The sequence below is a fragment of the Schistocerca piceifrons genome, chromosome 9 (assembly GCF_021461385.2).
Source record: "Schistocerca piceifrons isolate TAMUIC-IGC-003096 chromosome 9, iqSchPice1.1, whole genome shotgun sequence".
Lineage (NCBI taxonomy): Eukaryota > Metazoa > Arthropoda > Insecta > Orthoptera > Acrididae > Schistocerca > Schistocerca piceifrons.
In genome coordinates, this window is record NC_060146.1 from 16,951,225 (window position 1) to 16,973,547 (window position 22,323).

Genomic DNA, 22,323 nt, shown 5'->3' on the forward strand with positions numbered 1-22,323 from the left:
GAAGGTTCAGTGATGTTAAGTACTTTTTTCTATTCCATTCCGAGAACTTTTCAAACCACCCTCGTAGTAGGAAACAACAAAGGCGACTGTAGCTGTGAGATGGCAGACACTGACAGTTGTAGTGCCACAAAGAGGTAATAACAATGAGGAGGAGGAGGAGATTAGTGTTTAACATCCCGTCGACAACGAGGTCATTAGAGACAGAGCAGAAGCTCAGATAGGGAAGGATGCGGAAGGAAATCGGCCGTGCCCTTTCAAAGGAACCATCCCGGCATTTGCCTGAAGCGATCTAGGGAAATCACGGAAAACCTAAATCAGGATGACCAGACGCGGGATTGAACCGTCGTCCTCCCGAATGCGAGTCCAGTGTGCTACCCACTGCGCCACCTAGCTCGGTGGTAATAACAATGAGCAGGGCGGAATGAGTGAGTGAGTGAGGTTGGTCAGTTTGGACTGAATGGGCACAAGAGATTTACAGCGAAGGACTAGTGGATGTGAAAGAGAGCAGCTTGTGCGAGTGAGAGGTGAGTTGAATGTTAAACAGAGTGTGATATGTTTGCATGCCAATACTTCCGCAAAAAAAATTTTTAAAGTGCTGAGGAACGTAAAGAGAGGCACCTGGTGCCCCAGTTTTGAGTCAGTCTTTTAATAAAGAGTGGCATATTCGCCTTTTTTGTGCTCTGATAAGAGCATTTTTCTGCTGGGAGACAAATTCGTAGCTTCTTGTTCCCCCGCCCCCCAAATATGCAGTGTATAAAGCCAATCAGTTATGTTCCGTGCAAGAGCTTTGTGCAAACCGCACAACATAATTTCCGGTAGCTCTTTGTCATTGGCGCAACATTATTGTTAACTTCAGTCAGTTTTGCTTCTCAGTTTGCATCATCACATTTTACGAATTTGATCAAGTATGCCTTCTTCACAGCACAATATGAGGAACAACAGCAACTAGCATATCTTACTCCATCCTAATTCTGTCTAAATAAACTAGACTAGTAATTACTGTGAAGTGCCAGAATGCATTAATTTTTCTTTCAGCAGATGTGCCTTGAGTAAGGAAAATGTTTGTTTTAGTCATCCAATACACACTTCTCATTTTTGTGACGACTACAGGAAATAAACGACGAACTATTTCATTGTTAATAAAATATACATTGTTCAAAAATTATCATAAGATCTGGGCTACAGGAACGTTTTAAAAAATATTTCATGACAGCAAATGTAAGTCTTGATTGTGGGAAGTCGTCTGTTGTGCAACATAATACACTGCCTCGATTTCGTTTCTTGTACCAGTCATTTATGTAACAATTACATATGCTACAGTTTTCAAAAAATTAACGATTTGACACATTTCTGGTACAGTTTAGGTACTTGAAGTTAGCGTGAGTGTACTTTCGACTTTGCTCTATTTAAGCGATGCTACATTCTCTCTTGTAACTTGTTATTCGCCAGATCACGTGCTAGGAGGGAAGGGATGAGCTAACAATAGACATTTATACTCTGTGGTGCAAACCGCTGTTATAAGCGAGTCTTCGTGCGACAAAACTGAATTTTTTTTAATGCTTGCATTGAAACCTAGGAAGCTAAAATTTTGACAATACATTTTTTTCGGTGTGATAAATTTCAGAGTAGATTTCGATATGTCGGATTGGACCAGTCCTTTGTTCGACAAAGCTATAAACATATAACAACAGGAACGTTGGATATAATCGCTAACGATGACGGAATCTGTTAATATGTTAACTGTGATCGCGGAAAGTTGGAGCTGGAGGAAAACAGTAACGAGCTATGCAGTTTCCGACCTGGTAATGTCTTCTTTCATGAACTCAGGGCAGATATTAAGTCTGTAGGTGGGCTAACTTTGGCTCTTTACCGCGAACAAGCAGAGCGTGTGCTCATCTTTTTGTAAGTTTAGCTGTTTTGATTTACTGCTATACACATGCTGCTACAGAATGATTTTAACAATATTACGGGAAAATACGGAAAATGATTTTAAACAACGTAACACAAGGGATAGAGCAGAAGTGCTGAACCTGCCGGTAACACCCATCTGTTTTGACTCACATCATCTCCAAACACTTAAGGCCCGTCCACATGCAACGATCTGTCTGCGCAAATGTCTGCGCACATCACATCTGCGCAGACAGATCGTTGCGTGTGGACAGAAGATCTGCACCAACCTGAGGTGTGTGCAAACCTGGAAGTTGGAGTTGGAGGTTTGAGCGAAACCTCTTAAATCTGTCGGTTCAAACCACATCTGCGCAGACAAGTTGGAGCGTGTGGACAGGAGATCGTCGCAAATCTGGCGCGAAACAGCTGTTTGCTCAGTCTAGTGTTTGTATTTGTGTGCACAGGACATTAAAATGGCTGATACTCGTCAGTGTTCTCGAGAGTTTGTAAGTGAATTCATTGAAATATACAGAAACCACCCATGTTTGTGGAAGATTAAAAGTAAAGAATATAGTGACCGAGACAAAAAGACAGCAGCATACAATGCTCTAATTGAAAAATTGCGGGCAGTTGGCGCCTCGGCAAACAGAGAAACGGTAATAAAAAAATAATTTCGTTGCGAACTGGCGATATTATTTGCGGATGGATGTCGAAACTTATAATTATCTCTTAAAGCATGTAACCCCTCATATTATAAGAAAAAATACTTGTATGAGAAGGGCAATTTCTCCTCATGAACGCCTGGCAGTAACATTAAGATTCCTAGCAACAGGAAGGAGCTACAATGATTTGGAATTTTCATCTGCAATATCGAAACAAGCATTGAGTGAAATAATACCCAACACATGTGAAGCTATTTACGCTTTCCTGAAGTATGAGTTCATGAAGGCAAGTCAAGTAAATTAGTCTGTCAGCGAACTGTTTACCGAAAAGAGTTATCCAAAGTTCAGAAATCTAGAAGACCTGGTGTAGGAGTAGATCAAGTATACCAGCCAACGTTATGGTATTTTGATCTACTTGGCTTTCTTAGTGATCAAGAAACGCCAAGACCAAGCAGGAGTACAATTGAAGATGAAATTGGAGTGCCAATGTGCGAGGAAATGGAACACGAGGTTATGTAAAACAAAACAGGTTCGCCCTGCAACTCTCGCAGTAAATTTACGTGACAAAACTGCTTTCGCTTTAGCAGCCACTGTCTGCACCATTTTGACCGCTTTCTCTGTTTCCTGCGGTTGGTCTGAATGTTTTTTGCAACACAAGTTGCGAACACAGACCACAACAGAACTTCCTCCATTTCTATATTTCAAAATAACTGAATTAAATTTTGACGTTTTCGGGGAGCGTAGTCGCTTGCCACTGATATTTCTTTTCTACACCGACAGATGGCGGGCGAGTAGTAGATTGGGGTTTGTGTCGCGTGAACACACCACATTTGTAGCGATCTTTTGCATGTACAGACATCTGCGCCGATGTCTACGCAGACAGATCGTTGCGTGTGGACCGGGCTTTACGATAAAGTCCCAATAAAGATCAAATCAAGTACACAGTCAATCGATAAATTCTTTTAATAAACTCATCATCCCGTTAGCTTTGTGGGAGCATGCTAGCTAATTCCTTTCCTAGGAAAAGATCATTTAATATTTTTTGCAAATCAGACGTTGTTTTTTAAATCATTTCAAATCGAATTTTGTCTCTCACTCACATCGACATATCTTTTTCATCGATTATCCAGACCTGCCATCAGATCACCAAAGCTTCATTTTATTACGAAACCTTAATAAAACGTTTTATCACTGAAAAATGCTGTATAATAACTGTGTATCAACACAATACTTAGTGCTTAAAATTGCGCAATTGGCGGCACATTATAGCAGTGCTTTATCACTGCAGCAAATAGCCTAAATATCTCTGACAATACCCCTTTGGCAACCCTATCGTGCAGTTCGACTAAACGTCAAGTTTTGTTTACAAACAGTGTCCCAGATGTTGCTGGCGTTAAGAAATTTACGAATAGAATATTTAAAGAAGTATTCCTGATTTCCATTTCAAAACACGTCGCTGTGAATATGGTGAGTATATGATAACCGTTGACTGAGCTGTGTACAACCTTTATCGTTGGAAGTGACATTTTTTAGCAAACTCAAAACAAATTTGTCTCTAAAGTTAAGTTAGTAGGATAATCAATGCGTAACGTGCAACATGAAATTAAATCATAATGAGAGTTATTTCGCACGAGAACAGCATATTAAATATAATATGTGGTGTTTTCATATGAATTCGGTGTAACATTAGTAGTCTTTTAAGGATTGTTATATTATTCCGTGCATTCGGACTTATTTATTAATTAGCTGATTACCCGGTTGCGTATTTGTCATATTTCATATAAGATCTGAAATGAAATGAAATCTGCCTTCGTGCAAAAATAAACGTAGAATACTGGATTTAGAGAAATGTTCGATACGAGTTCTAAAGCGGGCTACAGATCACACTTTTTTTTTTACCTTTCTGCTTTCTCCTCCTTCTTCTTCTTCCACATTAGGTGGCGTCACCAACAAAAAACAAAACTGTGGACATGTGCACCGAAAGGTAGCGTGACAGCAGCAGTTTACATTACCTCACCAGCCAAAGTCAACGACGCTTATTGAACATGCCACTTGACGCGGAATATTTACATGTTGGGACATCCATAGGAAGCGTGTCAGTGGCTCCTACATACCCATATCCACCGTGAATGGAATTTTACTTAGTTATTCCTTGTAGAATAGAAACAAATATGCGCAAAAGTTGAGGTACTACATAAATCCTGGTTTTATGAGGCTTTCAGTGGAGAGCTACAAGATTTATGGGATTTACAATAGTTTTGGAAAACAAGAAGGCTGCTTAAAGTGGAATCTGGTGCTGAATGTATATAAATATACGTATGAGATACATACACAACTTTTCTGCTCAACACACTTTTAACAGTTCAGTTTTATTAAGTTTCTACATATTTGGATTCAAAATTGGTAAATATTAACACCACCAATTTTTTATTTCTACTTATTAAGACAGAGCAGGTGTTTTTCTACTGATTTTTTTTTTTTTTGAGATGCTACGGATAAGGTTCAAATTATGAGCTAGAAAATACTTCTGTCAAGCATTCCCAAAGCATTCATTAATTACAGCTCTTACAAAAATTTTATTATTACACTTAACAGCCCATGTAAGACACTTCTAATCTTACTCAAAGAAAGCTAAAAACCATAGTTTTTATGTTATCAGAAAAGACTTGTGAAGCCACAGCATGGTACTGACCAACATTTTGTAGCAGCTGTCAACATTTACTAATCTCAATATGAAGAAACGCATTTTTTTTTTATTTCAACTCACTTTAGGTCATCATAACAAAAAAGAATATCATCACTACTGATTATTATAATTTTGTGATTTAAAGCCATTAGATCCTGCAATCCAACCACAAATTTTACTTTATACCTGACTAATCTTGCTCTTTATGAAGGCTTTTGTATCTTATTTTGAGAGTTTGACAATTTTAGAGGAGAATGGCCAAGATTTGGGAAAGTACAGTTGATTCTTTCTGCTGTTTCCATTTCTTTATCACCATGTTAAACCTTTCAGGAGGATAACAGAGCAACAGGTTTATTGTGACTTCATCCTGACATATTGAACATGATTTTTGTTTTATTTATTAGTGCAGCTGCTCTTGTTTTATCAAAAGCAAATAAGCCAATTTGTTGACCTATTTTTTTTTCTCTTCTTCATTTTTGGTAAGGGCTCAAACTGAGCAAGAAATAAGGCTTAATATTAGAAGCAGATCATTGAATCTGTTTCATTGTCTTAACCAGGATGTGATGTGGTATCAACAATCTTTGTTGATCAGGCTGGAATCTAGTTAGTGATACACCAGTTTCTTAAGCGATAAGAAAGGCCTGATGGTACTCTGAATTTTCCAAACAACCAGTTGTGTGAGATGATTATGTCAGTGCCCACATCTTGATTCATTTGTGTACACACCATAATTTTAAACACCCTTTGATACAAGAAAGTTGTACTTGTATTGTAGGCTCAACAACTAAACTGGCAAAGAAGAATGCAAAAGTTAATAATTTATGATTATAATTAGAAAAAAACCTATTTGTACAAATGTACTTTTTCACGTGCTAGCCATATCCACCCATAGCGGTTTCCAGACACATCTGGAGGCAGCATCAATAATTATCACCCTAACGATTAGACTGCCACTAAAAATTATAACACAGCATATGTCAGCCAGTGTGCATCTGGAATCAACAGTGCGTGAATGTGTTTTATTTTATACAAGTCATTTATTGCTGAATTGTAGTCTGTTCTCCTTTTTGGACATTTCCCATGTGTCATAATTTCATGAATATGATTAGATATCATAAATATTAAAAAAGTAGCAAACCCACAACATTACAGGACCTGAAAATTACAAATAGGTATAGAAACTTATATATGACAGTTTACAAATACACTGGTGTCTGAAATTAAAGCAACAAACCACTATTTCCCAATCTTGTGTCTAATTCATGTGATAAACATAGACTGTCAACCTGCGGCTGTCACGAGGTGCTGTAGGCCCATACTTCTTATTGATGGATAATAATACTCGACCTTACGGAGCATGGGTTGTTGATGTTTTCTTGGAAATAGAAAATATTGTATGCATGGCGTGGCCTGCTCACTCTTCGGTTTGAATCCTATAGAGCATGTCTGGGAAGCACTAGGGAGATGATTTGCGTCACATCAGAATTCACCAACCACTCTTCAAGAGAGAATGTGCATTATTGCCTCAATGTGAGGCAGCATGCCCCCCATCATTGTCAGGCCTGTATTGGTGCCAGATGTGGTCACACCCCATACCGAGCACATTAACTAGTTTTTGGAATGTGTGTGCAAATCCGTTATGCTGGAGAAAACAAAAAAAATATTTGTCTACCATTATGCATGTTGCAGTTGTTTACATTCTGCATCCTTTACATTGTTTCTACTATACTGTCACCTGTTTATACTGTTTTGTGGCAAAATGAATGCAGCCGTGGAAAATTTCTGTCTGCTGCTCTAATTTTTGACACCAGTGTATTTGACTCTATAACTTTGAAGATCATATTATAAATCTTATCCGCAGAGTCTTCAAAGCAAACAAAACTTTTTTTAGTAAAGAAACACTCTTTCTAATCAAAAAAAGTAAGAAAACAAGTGGTAATATTTAGTAACATGGCATGAAAGTACAAAGAAATTTGATAAATTAATTGCATGTTTACACTTTAACAACCTCTATAATACTCACAATAACTGCTGCAGTTTGGTAACATTGATAACAACTAACTTCTCTGCGAACATGCTAAATGGCTCTCAACGTGCTTTGTACAAAGAGTACTGAAGCCCCAAAATGGTTGAAAAATTGTCATGTTCAACTGTTCCTCAAATCTGACTTCACGTAGCATGAAAATGATGAATGTTATAGCCCTGAAATTTAAAAAAAATGGTTGTGTAAAGAAAGAAATTTATCTGACCCAAATATACAGGGTGTACATAAAGTCTGGGAACACTTTGAATTATTTATTGCACAAGAACCAAACATTGTACAGGTATCAGACATATGTCATTTTGAAGAGAAACCCTGAAAGTTTTTTTCATGTATACCGCCACAGCATAGTTTAGTAAATCGCCGATAGTCAGCGCTAGTCACCAACATGGCGAGTTTAGGTGCGGAGCGAACTTTCTGTGTGTTGGAGTTCGACAAAAACAGTGTGGTTCAGCTGTTCAATGGATGTTTAGAACCAAATGTGGTAAGAAACCACCAACAAGGAAGGCCATTCACCATTGGCACAACAAATTCATTAAGACGGGTTGCTTGTGCCCAGCAAAGAGAAGTCCCAGTGTGAGTGAAGAGAATGTGGAGCGCACATGGGAGATATGCTTGAACGGGTATGGTAAGAATTCAGTTACCATATTGACGTCTGCCAGTCACTCATGGTTCGCATATCGAATGTTAAAAAAAAAACTTTCAGAGTTTCTTCTCAAAATGCAATATGTTTGACATCCATTCAGTGTTTAGTTCTTGTGTAATCAATAATTGAAAGTGTTCCCAGACTTTATGTACCTCTTTATATTTTCAATTACTGCTAGTTTCAATTTTAAGCCATCTTAAATTTGGCCAAAACTACTATAGAGCTCTCATTTTTCTTAGCCTACCACTGAAACCATCCTTAAACATTTAATTTTTGCATCTGAGCTCAAATTGTGCCTAGTTTAGGTTTTCTCTACAGGGAACATCAACATGAAATTTGATTGAAACTGGAGATGGTCAGTCGAAGACCACTTGATGTGGTATTATCCTGTTATTAAAAGTGTAAATTAATTATTAACCCCTCTGTAGACAATAAACACCCCCCCCCCTTTCCTATGAACCACGGACCTACGGACCTTGCTTGTGTATCTCAGCGATACAGATAGATGTACTGTAGGTACAACCACAACAGAGGGGTATCTGTTGAGAGGCCAGACAAACATATGGTTCCTGAAGAGGGGCAGCAGCCTGTTCAGTACTTGCACGGGCAACAGTCTGGATGATTGACTGCTCTGGCCTTGCGACATCAACCAAATCAGCCTCACTGTGCTGATACTGCAAATGGCTGAAAGCAAGGTCAAACTGCAGCTGTAATTTTTCCTGAGGACTTGCAGCTCTACCGCATGGTTAAATGATGATAGCATCCTCTTGGGTAAAATATTCCAGAGGAGGCTACTCAGAGGATGTTGTCATTAGTAGAAACAAAACTGGCATTCTACAGATCAGAGTATGGAATTTAAGGTTCCTTAATCAGTCAGGTAGGTTAGAAACTTAAAGGGGAGTGGATAGGTTGAAGTCAGATATAATGGGAATTAGTGAAGTTTGGCAGCAGGAGGAACAAGGCATCTTCTCAGATGAGTACAAGGTGATAAGTACAAAGTCAAATAGGCATAATGAAGGAGTCAGTGTAATAATAAATAAGTAAACAGGAATGTGGGTAAGCTAGTATGAAGAACATAGTGAACGCATTATCATAGCCAAGATAGAGGCGAAGCCCACACCTGCCACAGTAGTACAAGTTTATATGCAAACTAGCTCTGCAGATGATGAAAAGATTGAAGAAATGTATTATGACATTAAAGGAATTATTCAGATAGTTAAAGGAGATGAAAATTTAATTGGGATGAGGGACTGAAATTCCATAACAGAAAAATAGTAGATGAATATGGGGTGGGGGAAAGGAATGAAAGAAGAACCCGCCTGGTTGCACAGAACATAATGTAATCATTGCTAACACTTGGTTTAAGAATAAAGCCTGCATATGTGGTTGAAAGCTAGAGACACCAGCAGGTTTCTGATTGAATATATAATGGTTAGACAGAGATCTAGGAACCAGAATTTAAACTGTAAGATATGTCCAAGGTGGAAGTGTGGACTTGGGCCACAATTTATTGGTAATGAACTGAAGAAATTGCAAAACAGTTGGAAATTCAGGAGATGGAACTTTAATAAGTTGAGAGAACCAGAGGGTGTTGAGAGTTTCAGAGGGAGCATTAGGCAACAGTTGAGAATAGGGGAAAGGAATACAGTTGTAAACAAATGGGTAGCTTTAAGAGAAGAAGTAGCGAAGGCAGCAGAGAATCAAATGGTAAAAAGATGAGGCCAACTAGAAATTAAATTTAATTGATGAAAGGAGAAAATTTAAAAATGCAGCAAATGAAGCTGGAGAAAGGGAATACAGATGTTTAAAAAATGAGAGTTACAGGAAGCGCAGAATGGCTAGAGGACAAGTGTAAGGATTTAGAAACATATTACAATAGGGGAAAAATAGATACCACCTACAGGAAAATTAAAGAGGGATTTGGGGTAAAGAGAAGCAGCTGTATGATTATGAAGAACTCAAATGGAAAACCAGTCCTAAGCAAAGAGGGGATGGGTAGAAGGAATATATGGAGGGTCTATACAAGTGGGATGAACTTAAAGGCAATATTATAGAAAGGGAAGTGGACGTAGATGAAGATTAGATGAGAGATAGGATACTGCGAGAAGAATTTGACAGAGCTCTGAAAGATCTAAGTTGAAACAAGGCCCAGGTGTAGACAACATTCCATCAGAACTACTTATAGTCATGGGAAAGCCAGACATGACAGAACTCTTCCATCTGATGCGCAAGATGTATGAGACAGGCGAAATACCCTCAAAATTCAAGAAGAATGTAGTAACTCCAATTCCAAAGAAAGCTGTTGCTGAGTGGTGTGAAAATTATGTAAAGGTTTTTAACTACTGCTACCAGCTATAAAATTTGTTAACTAATGTATTAGTTATTTATTGTGTAACATGTTTTGAGGGTGAGACACTCTGCTGAACCTGCAGGACAGGACAATTAGTTTAAATTGTGGAAAGGGGTCAAAATAAGTGGCTGCAGTTACACTTGAACATACAACTTTATTTACTTGATAAAACATTACAAGAACCTTAAGAATTTTTTTTAACACACAGCTTTAATTTTTGGGACTTAATTACTGGCTGAAAGCCACTTTAATTTAAAAACGGCTGAAGGTCAATAACTTAAAATGCAAGCATAATCAGAAATTTCAAAGGCAAGCCTTATCTTACAAAAGTTCTTTATTTAGGTTGACGGCCCAAAGAATCTGAGATTTTCAGAGCAAACAATTTGAATCCAAAATCGGCTGTAAGCCCAACACCTAAAATTCAACAACATTAAAATTTTTAAAATGCCAAAGGCCTTATGTGAAACAGTTCTTTACATTAGACTGAAGGCCTAAAGAATCTTACGCCTTAAGGGCAAAACAACCTGAATGTAAAAATTGGCTAGAAGCCATACAAGTACAAACAACAAGAACAAATAAAATAAGGCAGTACACCCAAAGGCGCTTAGGTGAGACAGGCAGTTGGCCCAACCATTCTCAATCCGACGGCAACCCAACCGTCAGACAGTCAACAGACCAACGACTGAGATCAGTTCCCCTCCACACTTGCACCAAAACTCAAATGATGCTAACAGCAGAGACAGTGGAACAACAACAAGAATGGATCACAGACAACCCATAAGCAGTGGACGACCCAAATACACATTGTTTAATCAGACGACCGACCAAACGGTCAAACAAGGTTGTTGCCACTCAAATGTGTGTATCAGCAATCGTCAGATGAGTGATGGCTATCCTGTCCTTCCTTGCTACTCCACGCCAACTGACGAATTCAGAGCCAGTACGCTGACAACATTTAAATTAACTTGTCAGTCAAACTCACATAAACTACCCACAGTTTCACGAACACTAGCACGAAGAACTAGATGATGCTAACGGCAGTGACTGTGCAATAACAAGGACTAATCATGAGTCAGTACACACAGGCAACCTATAAGCAATCGCTGGCCAAATACACGTCATCCAACAAGACGACCAACCGACGATCAACCATTCCCACCCATATCAAGTGTGTCGGCAATCATCGGCGAGTGATGGCTATCCGCGCCTCCGTGTCACTGCATGCCCCCACTGGTGCTACGACATGACTGCACCAATCGACCAACTGCTACACATCAGCGCGGAGACAGCACTAAAATAACTGGGCAGTCGACATCACAGGCTATACACAATTTCACAAACACTTGGACGAAGAACGTGAGGAATGCTAAAAGCAGTTACTGTCCAATCACAAGGACGAACCACGAGTTGAGACACAAACACCGCCAACCCATAAGTGATCAGTGAGCAGATACACGTTGTCCAGTAAGACGATCAACCAAGACCGTTCACACTCAAGCCATGTGTGCCGGCAATGGTCGGGCGAGTCATGGCTATCCGAACCTCACTGCTGCTCCAACCCTACCGAACTTTTGACGCATCCCAATTGTCCGACTACCAGGTCCGAACACCACTGCTGGTGCGTTCCAACTGACTGGTCAACACACGACGACCGGGAAATAAAATCCAGCAAAGATAATACCGGAGGGCCTATATCGATAAGCACTGCTGCTGCAACTCATGGGCAGGCAAAGCAACAACTCAGTGACACCAGTAAATGAAATTAGCATAATGAGGTGACAGTATGGTAAAAACAGGATATTAAATAAGAGATGGCAGGAAGACGAGCACGCACAGCTCAGAGGGTATACCCCATCCTCAGGCTGTATGGCATTACACAAACAAATTCACAATAGGAACATACCGATGTTAAACAGTCTTTTCATAAATGCTGTGGTCATCCTGTGGAAGAAGAGAAAACCTAGTAAGAGGCAATGTGACTTTGCAAGCTGGACTGATGTATGCATGAAAATGTTTTGTAACAGTCTCTCAGTTCTTACGGAGTAGCAGTCTAGTTCTGATGAACTGAGGCGTTTCCATTTCTGTGGCTCTCTTGGCTTTTTTAATCACTGTTCACAAATTTTCACAACAGGATAATCACAGCATTTATGAAAAGACTGTTTAACGTCTGCATGTTCCTATTGTGAAATTGTTTTTGTAGTGCCATATTGCCTGAGGATGAGGTGTACCCTCGAAACATATCACACAATAAATAATACATTAGTTAACAAATTTTGTGACTGATAGCAGTAGTTAAAAACCTTTACATATTTTCTGAGACAGTCACGGTCGAAAAATAGTCAAAATGGTGCGAAAATTACTGAACTATCAGTTTAATAAGTTATGGTTGCAAAATACTAGCACTAATTCTTTGCAGAAGAATGGAACAACTGGTAGAAGTCAACCTTAGGGAAGATCAGTTTGGATACAGGAGAAATGTAAGAACATGCAAGGCAATACTGACCCTACCACTTATCTTGGGTGACAGGTTAAGGAAAGACAAGTGTACATTTATAGCATTTGTAGACTTAGGGAAAGCTTTTGACAAAGCTAACTGGTAGGGAAAGCTTTTGACAAAGGTAACTGAAGTAGGGAAAGCTTTTGACAAAGCTAACTGGTAGGGAAAGCTTTTGACAAAGGTAACTGAAGTACTCTCTTTGACATTCAGAAGGTGGCGGGGGTAAAATACAGGGACGAAAGGCTGTTTACAACTTCTCCAGAAACCAGATGGTGGTTATGAGAGAAGAGGGGCATGAAATGGAGGCAGTGGCTGAGAAGGGATTGAGGCAAGGTTGTACCCTATCTCCCATGTTATTTAATCTGTACAAGCAGTAAAGGATACCAAACAAAATTTGGAGTATGAATTTAAGTTCAGGGAGAAGAAATAAAAACTTTAAGGTTTGCTGATGACATTGTAATTGTGTCAGAGATAGAAAAGGACTTGGAAGAGCAGTTGAACAGAATGGACAGTGCCTTTAAAGGAAGACATAAAATGAACGTCAACAGAAACAAAACAAGGATAATGGAATGTAGGCTAATTAAATAAGGTGATGCATAGGGGATTAGATTAGGAAATGAGAGATTTAAAGCAGTAGATAAGTTTTGCTATTTGAGCAGCAAAATACCTAATGATGGGCAAAGTTGAGAGGATATTAAAGTAGAGTGGCAATGGCAAGAAAAGCATTTCTGAAGAAGAGAAATTTGTTAACATCAAAAATAGATTTAAGTGTTTGGAAGTTTTTTTCTGAAAAGGTATTTGTCTGGAGTGTAGCCATGCATGAAAGTGACAAAAAGAGAATAGAAGCCTTTGAAATGTGGTGCCACAGGAGAATGTTGAAGTCTAGATGGGTCAATCACATAACTAATGAGGAAGTAGTGAATAGAACTGTGGATACAAGACATTTGTGGCACAGCTTGACCAAAAGAAGGGATTGGTTGATAGGACACATTCTGTGACATCAAGGGATCACCAGTTGAGAGAGAGAGAGAGAGAGAGAGCGCGCGAGTGAGTGTGTGTGTGTGTGAGAGAGAGAGAGAGAGAGAGAGAGACCAATGAATAAATACAATAAGGTGGAAATTTAAGGAGATGGGACCTGAATAAACTGAAAGAACCAGAGGTTGTACAGAGTTTCAGGTAGAGCATAAGGAAACAATTGACAGGAATGGGGGAAAGAAATACAGTAGAAGAAGAATGGGTAGCTTTGAGGGATGAAATAGTGAAGGCAGCAGAGGATCAAATAGGTAAAAAGACGAGGGCTAGTAGAAACCGTTGGGTAACAGAAGAAATATTGAATTTAATTGATGAAAGGAGAAAATATAAAAATGCAGTAAATGAAGCAGGCAAAAAGAAATACAAACGTCTCAAAAATGATATCGACAGGAAGTGCAAAATGGCTAAGCAGGGATGGCTAGAGGACAAATGTAAGGATGTAGAGGCTTATCTCACTAGGGGTAAGATAGATATTGCCTACAGGAAAATTAAAGAGACCTTTGGAGAAAAGAGAGCCATTTGTATGAATATCAAGAGCTCAGATGGAAACCCAGTTCTAAGCAAAGAGGGGAAAGCAGAAAGGTGGAAGGAGTATATAGAGGGTCTATACAAGGGTGATGTACTTGAGGACAATATTATGGAAATGGAAGAGGATGTAGATGAAGATAAAATGGGAGATACGATACTGCGTGAAGAGTTTGACAGAGCACTGAAAGACCTGAGTCAAAACAAGGCCCCCGGAGTAGACAACATTCCATTGGAACTACTGACGGCCTTGGGAGAGCCAGTCCTGACAAAACTCTACCATCTGGTGAGGAAGATGTATGAGACAGACGAAATACCCTCAGACTCCAAGAATAATATAACAATTCCAACCCCAAAGAAAGCAGGTGTTGACAGATGTGAAAATACCTGAACTATCAGTTTAATAAGTCACAGCTGCAAAATACTAATGCGAATTCTTTACAGACAAAGGGAAAAACTGATAGAAGCCGACTTTGGGGAAGATCAGTTTGGATTCCGTAGAAATGTTGGAACACGTGAGGCAATACTGACCCTACGACTTATCTTAGAAGAAGGATTAAGGAAAGGCAAACCTACATTTCTAGCGTTCTTAGACTTAGAGAAAGAAAAGTTTGGAGTAGGTATTAAAATCCATGGAGAAGAAATAAAAACTTTGAGGGTCGCCGGTGACATTGTAATTCTATCAGAGACAGCAAAGGACTTGGAAGAGCAGTTGAACGGAATGGACAGTGTCATGAAAGGAGGGTATAAGATGAACATAATCAAAAGCAAAATGAGGATAATGGAATGTAGTCTAATTAAGTTGGGTGATGCTGAGGGAATTAGATTAGGAAATGAGACACTTAAAGTAGTAAAGGAGTTTTGCTATTTGGGAGCAAAATAACTGATGATGGTCGAAGTAGAGAGGATATAAAATGTCGACTGGCAATGGCAAGGAAAGCGTTTCTGAAGAAGAGAAATTTGTTAACATCGAGTATAGATTTAAGTGTCAGGAAGTCGTTTCTGAAAGTATTTATATGGAGTGTAGCCATGTATGGAAGTGAAACGTGGACGATAAATAGTTTAGACAAGAAGAGAATAGAAGCTTTCGAAATGTGGTGCTACAGAAGAATGCTGAAGATTAGATGGGTAGATCACGTAACTAATGAGGAGGTTTGGGGAGAATAAGAGCTTGTGGCACAACTTGACTAGAAGAAGGGATCGGTTGGTAGGACATGTTCTGAGACATCGAGGGATCACCAATTTAGTATTGGCGGGCAGCATGGAGGGTAAAAATCATAGAGGGAGACCAAGAGATGAATACACTAAGCAGATTCAGAAGGATGTAGGCTGCAGTAGGTACTGGGAGATGAAGAAGCTTGCACAGGATAGAGCAGCATGGAGAGCTGCATCAAACCAGTCTCAGGACTGAAGACCACAACAACAACAAGCAGATTGAGAAGGCTGTGGTTTGCAGTAGTTATTTGGAGATGAAGAGGCTCAGACAGGATAGAGTGGCATGGAGAACTGCCTCAAACCAGTCTTCAGACTGAAGACCACAACAAGAACAACAATAGCAGCAGACAGTAAACATTGTATGGATGTTATTCATACCTACACGAACATTTTATGTAAATTAACTGCAAAGAAAATGCAACATACTACAATATTACAAACTAATCTATGTAACGTAGTACAATATAGGAACTCATTTCTGCTCTTGTAGTGATCATTGTCTGTTCTTCATAAGCCTTGGTTAGTTTGTTTTAGCATGTTCCATGGGTCATGTTCATGATAACTTGCCATGGTTTGGAACATGTTAATAGGTTCACAAATAAGAAACATTTTCTCTGTGAAAACATGGTCGCATGCTGGCTGTTTACACGACTGAGTTTGTAAAGCTTAATGTGTCACAGAATTGGTAAAAGTAACCCAGCCACTTAGGTACTATCTTCTCATCAATTTATCAATAGGATAGAAGGAATTGTCAAGGAGAAATTATTCAAGTTTGGTTTTATGCCTTTATTTATCTGCCAATGTCTTTAATTCACAAGAGATAAGGTCAAATATTTTTATAGCTGTGTACCTCACTCCTTTTTGTGCAAGAGTAAGTTAACTTTGTGGATAGTTGAATCTATTTTTGTTCCAAGTGTAAAATCAAACAATGAGAAATCCAGGATGGCATAATGACAATATTATGAAAAGGACAGTTGCTACTAACCATACAGCAAGGATGCTGAGTTGTACACACACACGTGTGTGTGTGTGTGTGTGTGTGTGTGTGTGTGTGTGTGTGTCTAATTCTGAAGGCCTGTTTGGCCAAAAGCTTTGTTTGACATTGTTATGCCTACCTACAACTCAGCATCTTTGCTGTATGGTTAGTAGCAACTGTCCTTTTCATAATATTGTCTTTGTTCCTAGTTTCATATTTATGAATGCAACTTTCAAACTGTGGCTGATTCTTCACAACGTACTTCAAGATTGTGAAAGAATATCCTTACAGCATATTTGTGCATAATGAACACTTTGGGCCTGTATGGAATTGCCCCAGAAAATTATTCCATATGACATCAATGAATGGAAGTATGCAGTGTAAGCTAATTTTCTAGTGCTTTCATCAGCAAAGTCAGCTATTACATGTAGAGAAAATGCTACTGAAGTTAAGCATTAGAGAACATCTATAATATTTTATTTCTAATTCATGTTCCGATCAAGAGCAGCTCTGTTGGACTTGATTCCGGTGCTTACATCAGCACTAAAATGCAATATTATTTCTGCTTTATTGGAGTAAGATGAAAGATAATTTACATATAGGGAGAAGAGGAGTGGTTTCAGACTTGAAACCTGTGGAATGCTGGTAGTAATTTGTCCCCATTAAGCAGATCATTCATCACAAGAGCTGCATGACATTTTGCTTCATATTAATGAAATGATAAGGGAACCATGTGCTCACTGTATGTAAAAAATCATAAACTTTAATTTGCTCCTAACAAATTTTGTCATTTGCTCAGTCAAATGGTTTTAACAGATCACAGAATAAACATCTAGGCAAAATCTCGTCATTCAGGTATTTTAATAAACAATTACTGAGATGGTAGATAGCATGTTCAGTGGAGAGGTTCTTGTGGTATCCAAATTATGACATACAGAATCTTATATTTGTCGATATGCTTTACCATCATGAAATACATTACCTTCTCCAGAATGTTTGAGGAGGAGGTTAATAGTGAAATCAGGTGATAGTTGTTAATGACTGCCTTACTAGTTACAGAGGGGTCTGACAGTGACTTAGTGAAGTCTGTCAGGAAAGCTACATTGTAAAAGCAATGCAGTGCATTAAATATATTTCTGAATACAGTAGCCATATCAGAAGAATATGCTTTTAATATTTTGCTTGGAAGGTTAGCAAACTCATGAGAATATTTGCTTTTGAGAGATATATTTATCTGGAAGAAGTTGGAGTGATCTTTTATTGGTAGGACGCTTATGGTGCAAGTTGTCACATATAGCCTACAGAAATTCTTTTTTCTGCAGCTAATAAGAGGGGCAGTTTAATATTTTCTCATTAACATAAGTGAATAGCTTTGAGCTTTTCTCAATTTGCCACCTTTTCATCAGCAGTCATTGTTCTAGATCTTCGGTTGTCTAGGAAAGTATTTGCTGCTGCAAAATATCATCATTGCTAACAAACTGGTTAACATATGACAGCGAGCTCTACGTAGCCTATGGCATCCTCAAAAAGTTTTTGTATATGCTTCGAGGTAGACATTTCATAGTTACTGTGAACCACAAGCCACTCATTTTCACCTTCCGTCAGAAGCCAGGCAATTCATCACTGCACTAATAGTGGGATTAGGACTTCATGGCGCAGTTCACTCCAGACATTTAACATGTTTATGGTAAACAGAATGGATGGGCAAATGCTCTGTCTCTCACTGATGCCATTGCAAAGGGAATTGGCTAGCTAGCACTTGCTGACACTCAAGTAGGAGACAATGAACCGAAGGCTTCCTGCCCAGGCTTCTTCATATTCCATACTAAAATGTAGCAGTGTATTGCAAAATGTCAATTTCACAAGTGGATCTGTTCATATCAAGTGTACTTGCTCCAGTAAGCAATCTTGCTGTCTACAGCTTCTCCTGTACAGGATTATAGTCTGCAACATGACTATTAATAAAGGCATTTGTTTGGCCATATATCAAGAAGGACTGCAAGGCATTTGTCCACTAGTGCAACAAAATAACGTGCCACATTGTGATTCTGCTCAGTACTTCCACCCCACTGACTCAGAGATTTGAGTGTATCCATGTTGACATCATTGGGTGTTAATGACTATCAGAAGGATATCAACACAGACTTGGCCAGCTGTTTCTCTCATTGGCTTGAGGTTTACCAGTGACAGATTCATTAGGAGCAATTGTAGCCACAATATTATTCCATAAAAATACCTCGTAAACCACATCTCCTCTGATTTGTCTAAATATTATGACTCACAGATCTAAATTCTACATAACTCAAATGTACATATTAAACAGAACTTTACTTTGATAGTGAAGAGACATTTAATAGGGGTCCATTTAAAGGAAATACTTTATTTGAAGTGTTAAACTAAAATCATTTGAGAAAATTAGTGGTATCCATAATTTGTGATTGATATACTTCACAGGAATAGGCAGCAGTTGCAGCCTGTGCCCGTTAATGTGTAACTTGATTCATTTCATGTCCCTAAAGGCTGCCCTTCATGATGAGATTTATTGAATGTGATCTGTGAATAAATGAGTGAATATTTGTCTGCTGACTTTGTTTTCTCTCCATTTTTGCTCATTCGTCTGGCCTGTTCTCTTCTCACAGGAATCTGCAGGAGAGATAGATGCAGTACCAGCGTATAGCGAAGTGGATATCAAGGAAGAACCAGTAAGTAATACGAATGCAAATACTCATTGTAGCTTCTCATTAACATATTGCTTACACACACACACACACACACACACACACACACACACACACACACACACAGATGTGAAACATTCCACATGGCTTGTCTGTATAGAAAGAAACATTCCACATGGGAAAAATATATTAAATAAGGATGCTGTGACTTACCAAACGGGAAAGCACTGGTAGATAGACACAATAAAAAACACACAAACACACACACAAATATCGAGCTTTCGCAACCCATGGTTGCTTCATCAGGAAAGAGGGAAGGAGAGGGAAAGACGAAAGGAGGTGGGTTTTAAGGGAGAGGGTAAGGAGTCATTCCAATCCCAGGAGCGGAAAGACTTACCTTAGGGAGAAAAAGGGACAGGTATACACTCGCGTGCGCGCGTGCTCACACACACACACACACACACACACACACACACACACACACACACACACACACACACATATATCCATCCGCACATATACAGACGCAAGCAGACATATACATATTGCTGTACTGTGTCCCATATGTGTTTTGTCCTCTCTCCTAATGCCCATCTGTATGTCTCACTTTGGTTTGTATCTCCACAGTTGTTACACTCATGTCTTCCCACCTGTCACTAGTGCATCTGTGCTCGATTTTGTGGTCTTCTGTAGCTCTGGTCACAGCCACTCCTCTTGCAGTGCCCATTATCGCCTACTGACCTCACTTACAGTCAAACATTTTCTAACAAGTTATCTCATTTTATCCCCTAACCGATCCACCCCTCTTCCAAAGACTGTTCTTGTGGTGTCACCGCCAGACACCACACTTGCTAGGTGGTAGCCTTTAAATCGGCCGCGGTCCGTTAGTATACGTCGGACCTGCGTGTCGCCACTGTCAGTGATTGCAGACCGAGTGCCGCCACACGGCAGGTCTAGAGAGACTTCCTAGCACTCGCTCCAGTTGTACAGCAGACTTTGCTAGCGATGGTTCACTGACAAAATACGCTCTCATTTGCCGAGACGATAGTTTAGCATAGCCTTCAGCTACGTCAATTGCTACGACCTAGCAAGGCGCCATATTCAGTTACTATTGATATTGTGAATCATGTACTGTCAAGACCGACGTTCTTCATTAACGGATTAAAGTTAAGTATTTCACCAGCTACGTCCGTTTTTCTAAATTCTAATTTCCTTGCCCTGTTCCAGACCTCACGCCAGCCTGCGTGAGCTAAAACGCGTGCCTTTCGGCCTCCTCTAGTAACACGGTGTTGGCTCTCCTGCCAACCAAAACAGATCTTGTCATTATGACATGCGATATCTGTTGTGATTTCCTTACCTCCAGGAATCCTAGTCCCGCAAAGTGTGCAGGAGAACTTCTTTGACATTTGAAATTTAGGAGACAGGTACTGTCAGAAGTGAAGTTGCTAGTGTGGATTGTGAGTCGTGCTTGAATACTAGGCAGAAATGCTAACCGTTACACCACCACAGCACCATGGTTAACATTGCTGAACGAACTACCCGAGCTGAGTGCCCTCCCCAACACACACGTCAGTTCATATCTTCTGCTTATTTTCCCTTACATTGTCACTACTGCCAGGGCTCTCTGGCATTGGAATAGCACCCCAGCATTGGATGTAATGGGAAAGTCCTGTATCGTAGGTGGCCTTATAGATATTATAATCGTATAGATAAAGAAGAGACTTAAATGTCTCAGGGCAAAATATAACTATAAGATCTTTAAGATCACCTATGGTACGAGACTTTCCCATTATGTCCAACGCTGGGATGTTATTCCAGTGCCGGAGAACCCTGGCAGTAGTGACAATGTAAGGGAAAATAAGCAGAAGATATGAATTGAAGTTTTTGTTGGGGAGGGCAGTCAGCTTGGGTAGTTCGTTCAGCAATGTTGACCATAGTGCTGTGGTGGTGTAATGGGTAGTATTTCTGCATAGCAAGCAAGAAGACCAGGGTTCGAGTCCCGGCTGTAGCACAAATTTTAATTCATGCTTGAATAGTTCAGCTGGTAGAGCACTTGACTGCAAAGGAGAGGCACCTGGTTCAAGTCCTGGTCAAGTACACAGTTTTAATCTCCCAATAAGTTTCAAATATGTTGTTGTTTTTGTTGCTGTCTCCACCACCACCACCACCACCGCATTGTTGTCATCATCGTCATCATCATCATCATCATCATCAGTGTTAAGAATAGTTTGATGTAGTTCTCCATGCTAGTCTATCCTGTTCAAGCCTCATCATTTCTGAGTAACTAATTCAACCTATGTACAAGACGTGATCAAAAGGTAACACAAATTTTTGTTTTCTTAAAGAACTTTTATTTATTCATCAACATAAACTTTGTCCCCTTCAGAACAGTCTCCCTCAGATACACTTATCCGGGCACTTTTTCCAGTCTTTGAAGCACTTCTGAAATTAATTTTGCATTATCATCTTTAGCTTTTGCAGCAATTCTGTTTTTATTACATCAGTGATGACAAAATGACATCCTTTCATAATTCTATTCAGCCTCTGGAATAGAAAACACTCACAGGGGGCCATTTCTGTTGAATACAGTGGCTGAGGCAACATGACAGTTTTGTTTTTTTGTCAAAAAATAACAGACAAACATTGAGGTGTGAACAGGAGCATTATTGTGATGCAATTTCCACAAATGGTTTTGCTACAGTTGTTTTTTCTTTGGAGTGCTTCACACAAACGGTGCATGACTTCCAGGTAGTATTCCTTATTGACTGGTACAATCATAAGACAGGAACTCATGATGCCCTATGACACTGTAATTGAAGAAAACAGTGAAAAGAACCTTCACATGTGATTGAACTTGATTTTTTTTTGTCTTGACTACTCAGGCAGTTTCCATTGGGAAAATTGGGCCTTGGTTTCATCATACCTGTATACCCATGTTTTGTCACCTATTATAGCCTCCTTTAGAAGTATTGGATCATTGTCAACATCATTCAGCAATCCCTGAGCAATCCAACAATTTCAGAACAAACTTTGCTGCTACAAATTTCATACCCAAAACACTAAGAAAAAATTGCTTGGCATGAGCCAGAGGATATGCTGACACCATCAGCAACCTTTCTGATGGGGAT

At 39.4% G+C, this 22,323-nt stretch overlaps 1 protein-coding gene across 1 annotated transcript in view; it reads left to right on the forward strand.

Annotated features, from left to right (window-relative positions):
• The first annotated feature begins 3,896 nt into the window (after positions 1–3,896).
• Positions 3,897–22,323, forward strand: part of LOC124717157 — a 98,789-nt gene continuing 80,362 nt past the window's right edge. Inside the window, exons 1-2 of the mRNA XM_047243926.1 lie at positions 3,897–4,016; positions 19,157–19,219. Coding sequence (XP_047099882.1) covers positions 4,014–4,016; positions 19,157–19,219 — 66 coding nt within the window. The 5' untranslated portion in view covers positions 3,897–4,013. The remainder of the gene's footprint in view (positions 4,017–19,156; positions 19,220–22,323) is intronic.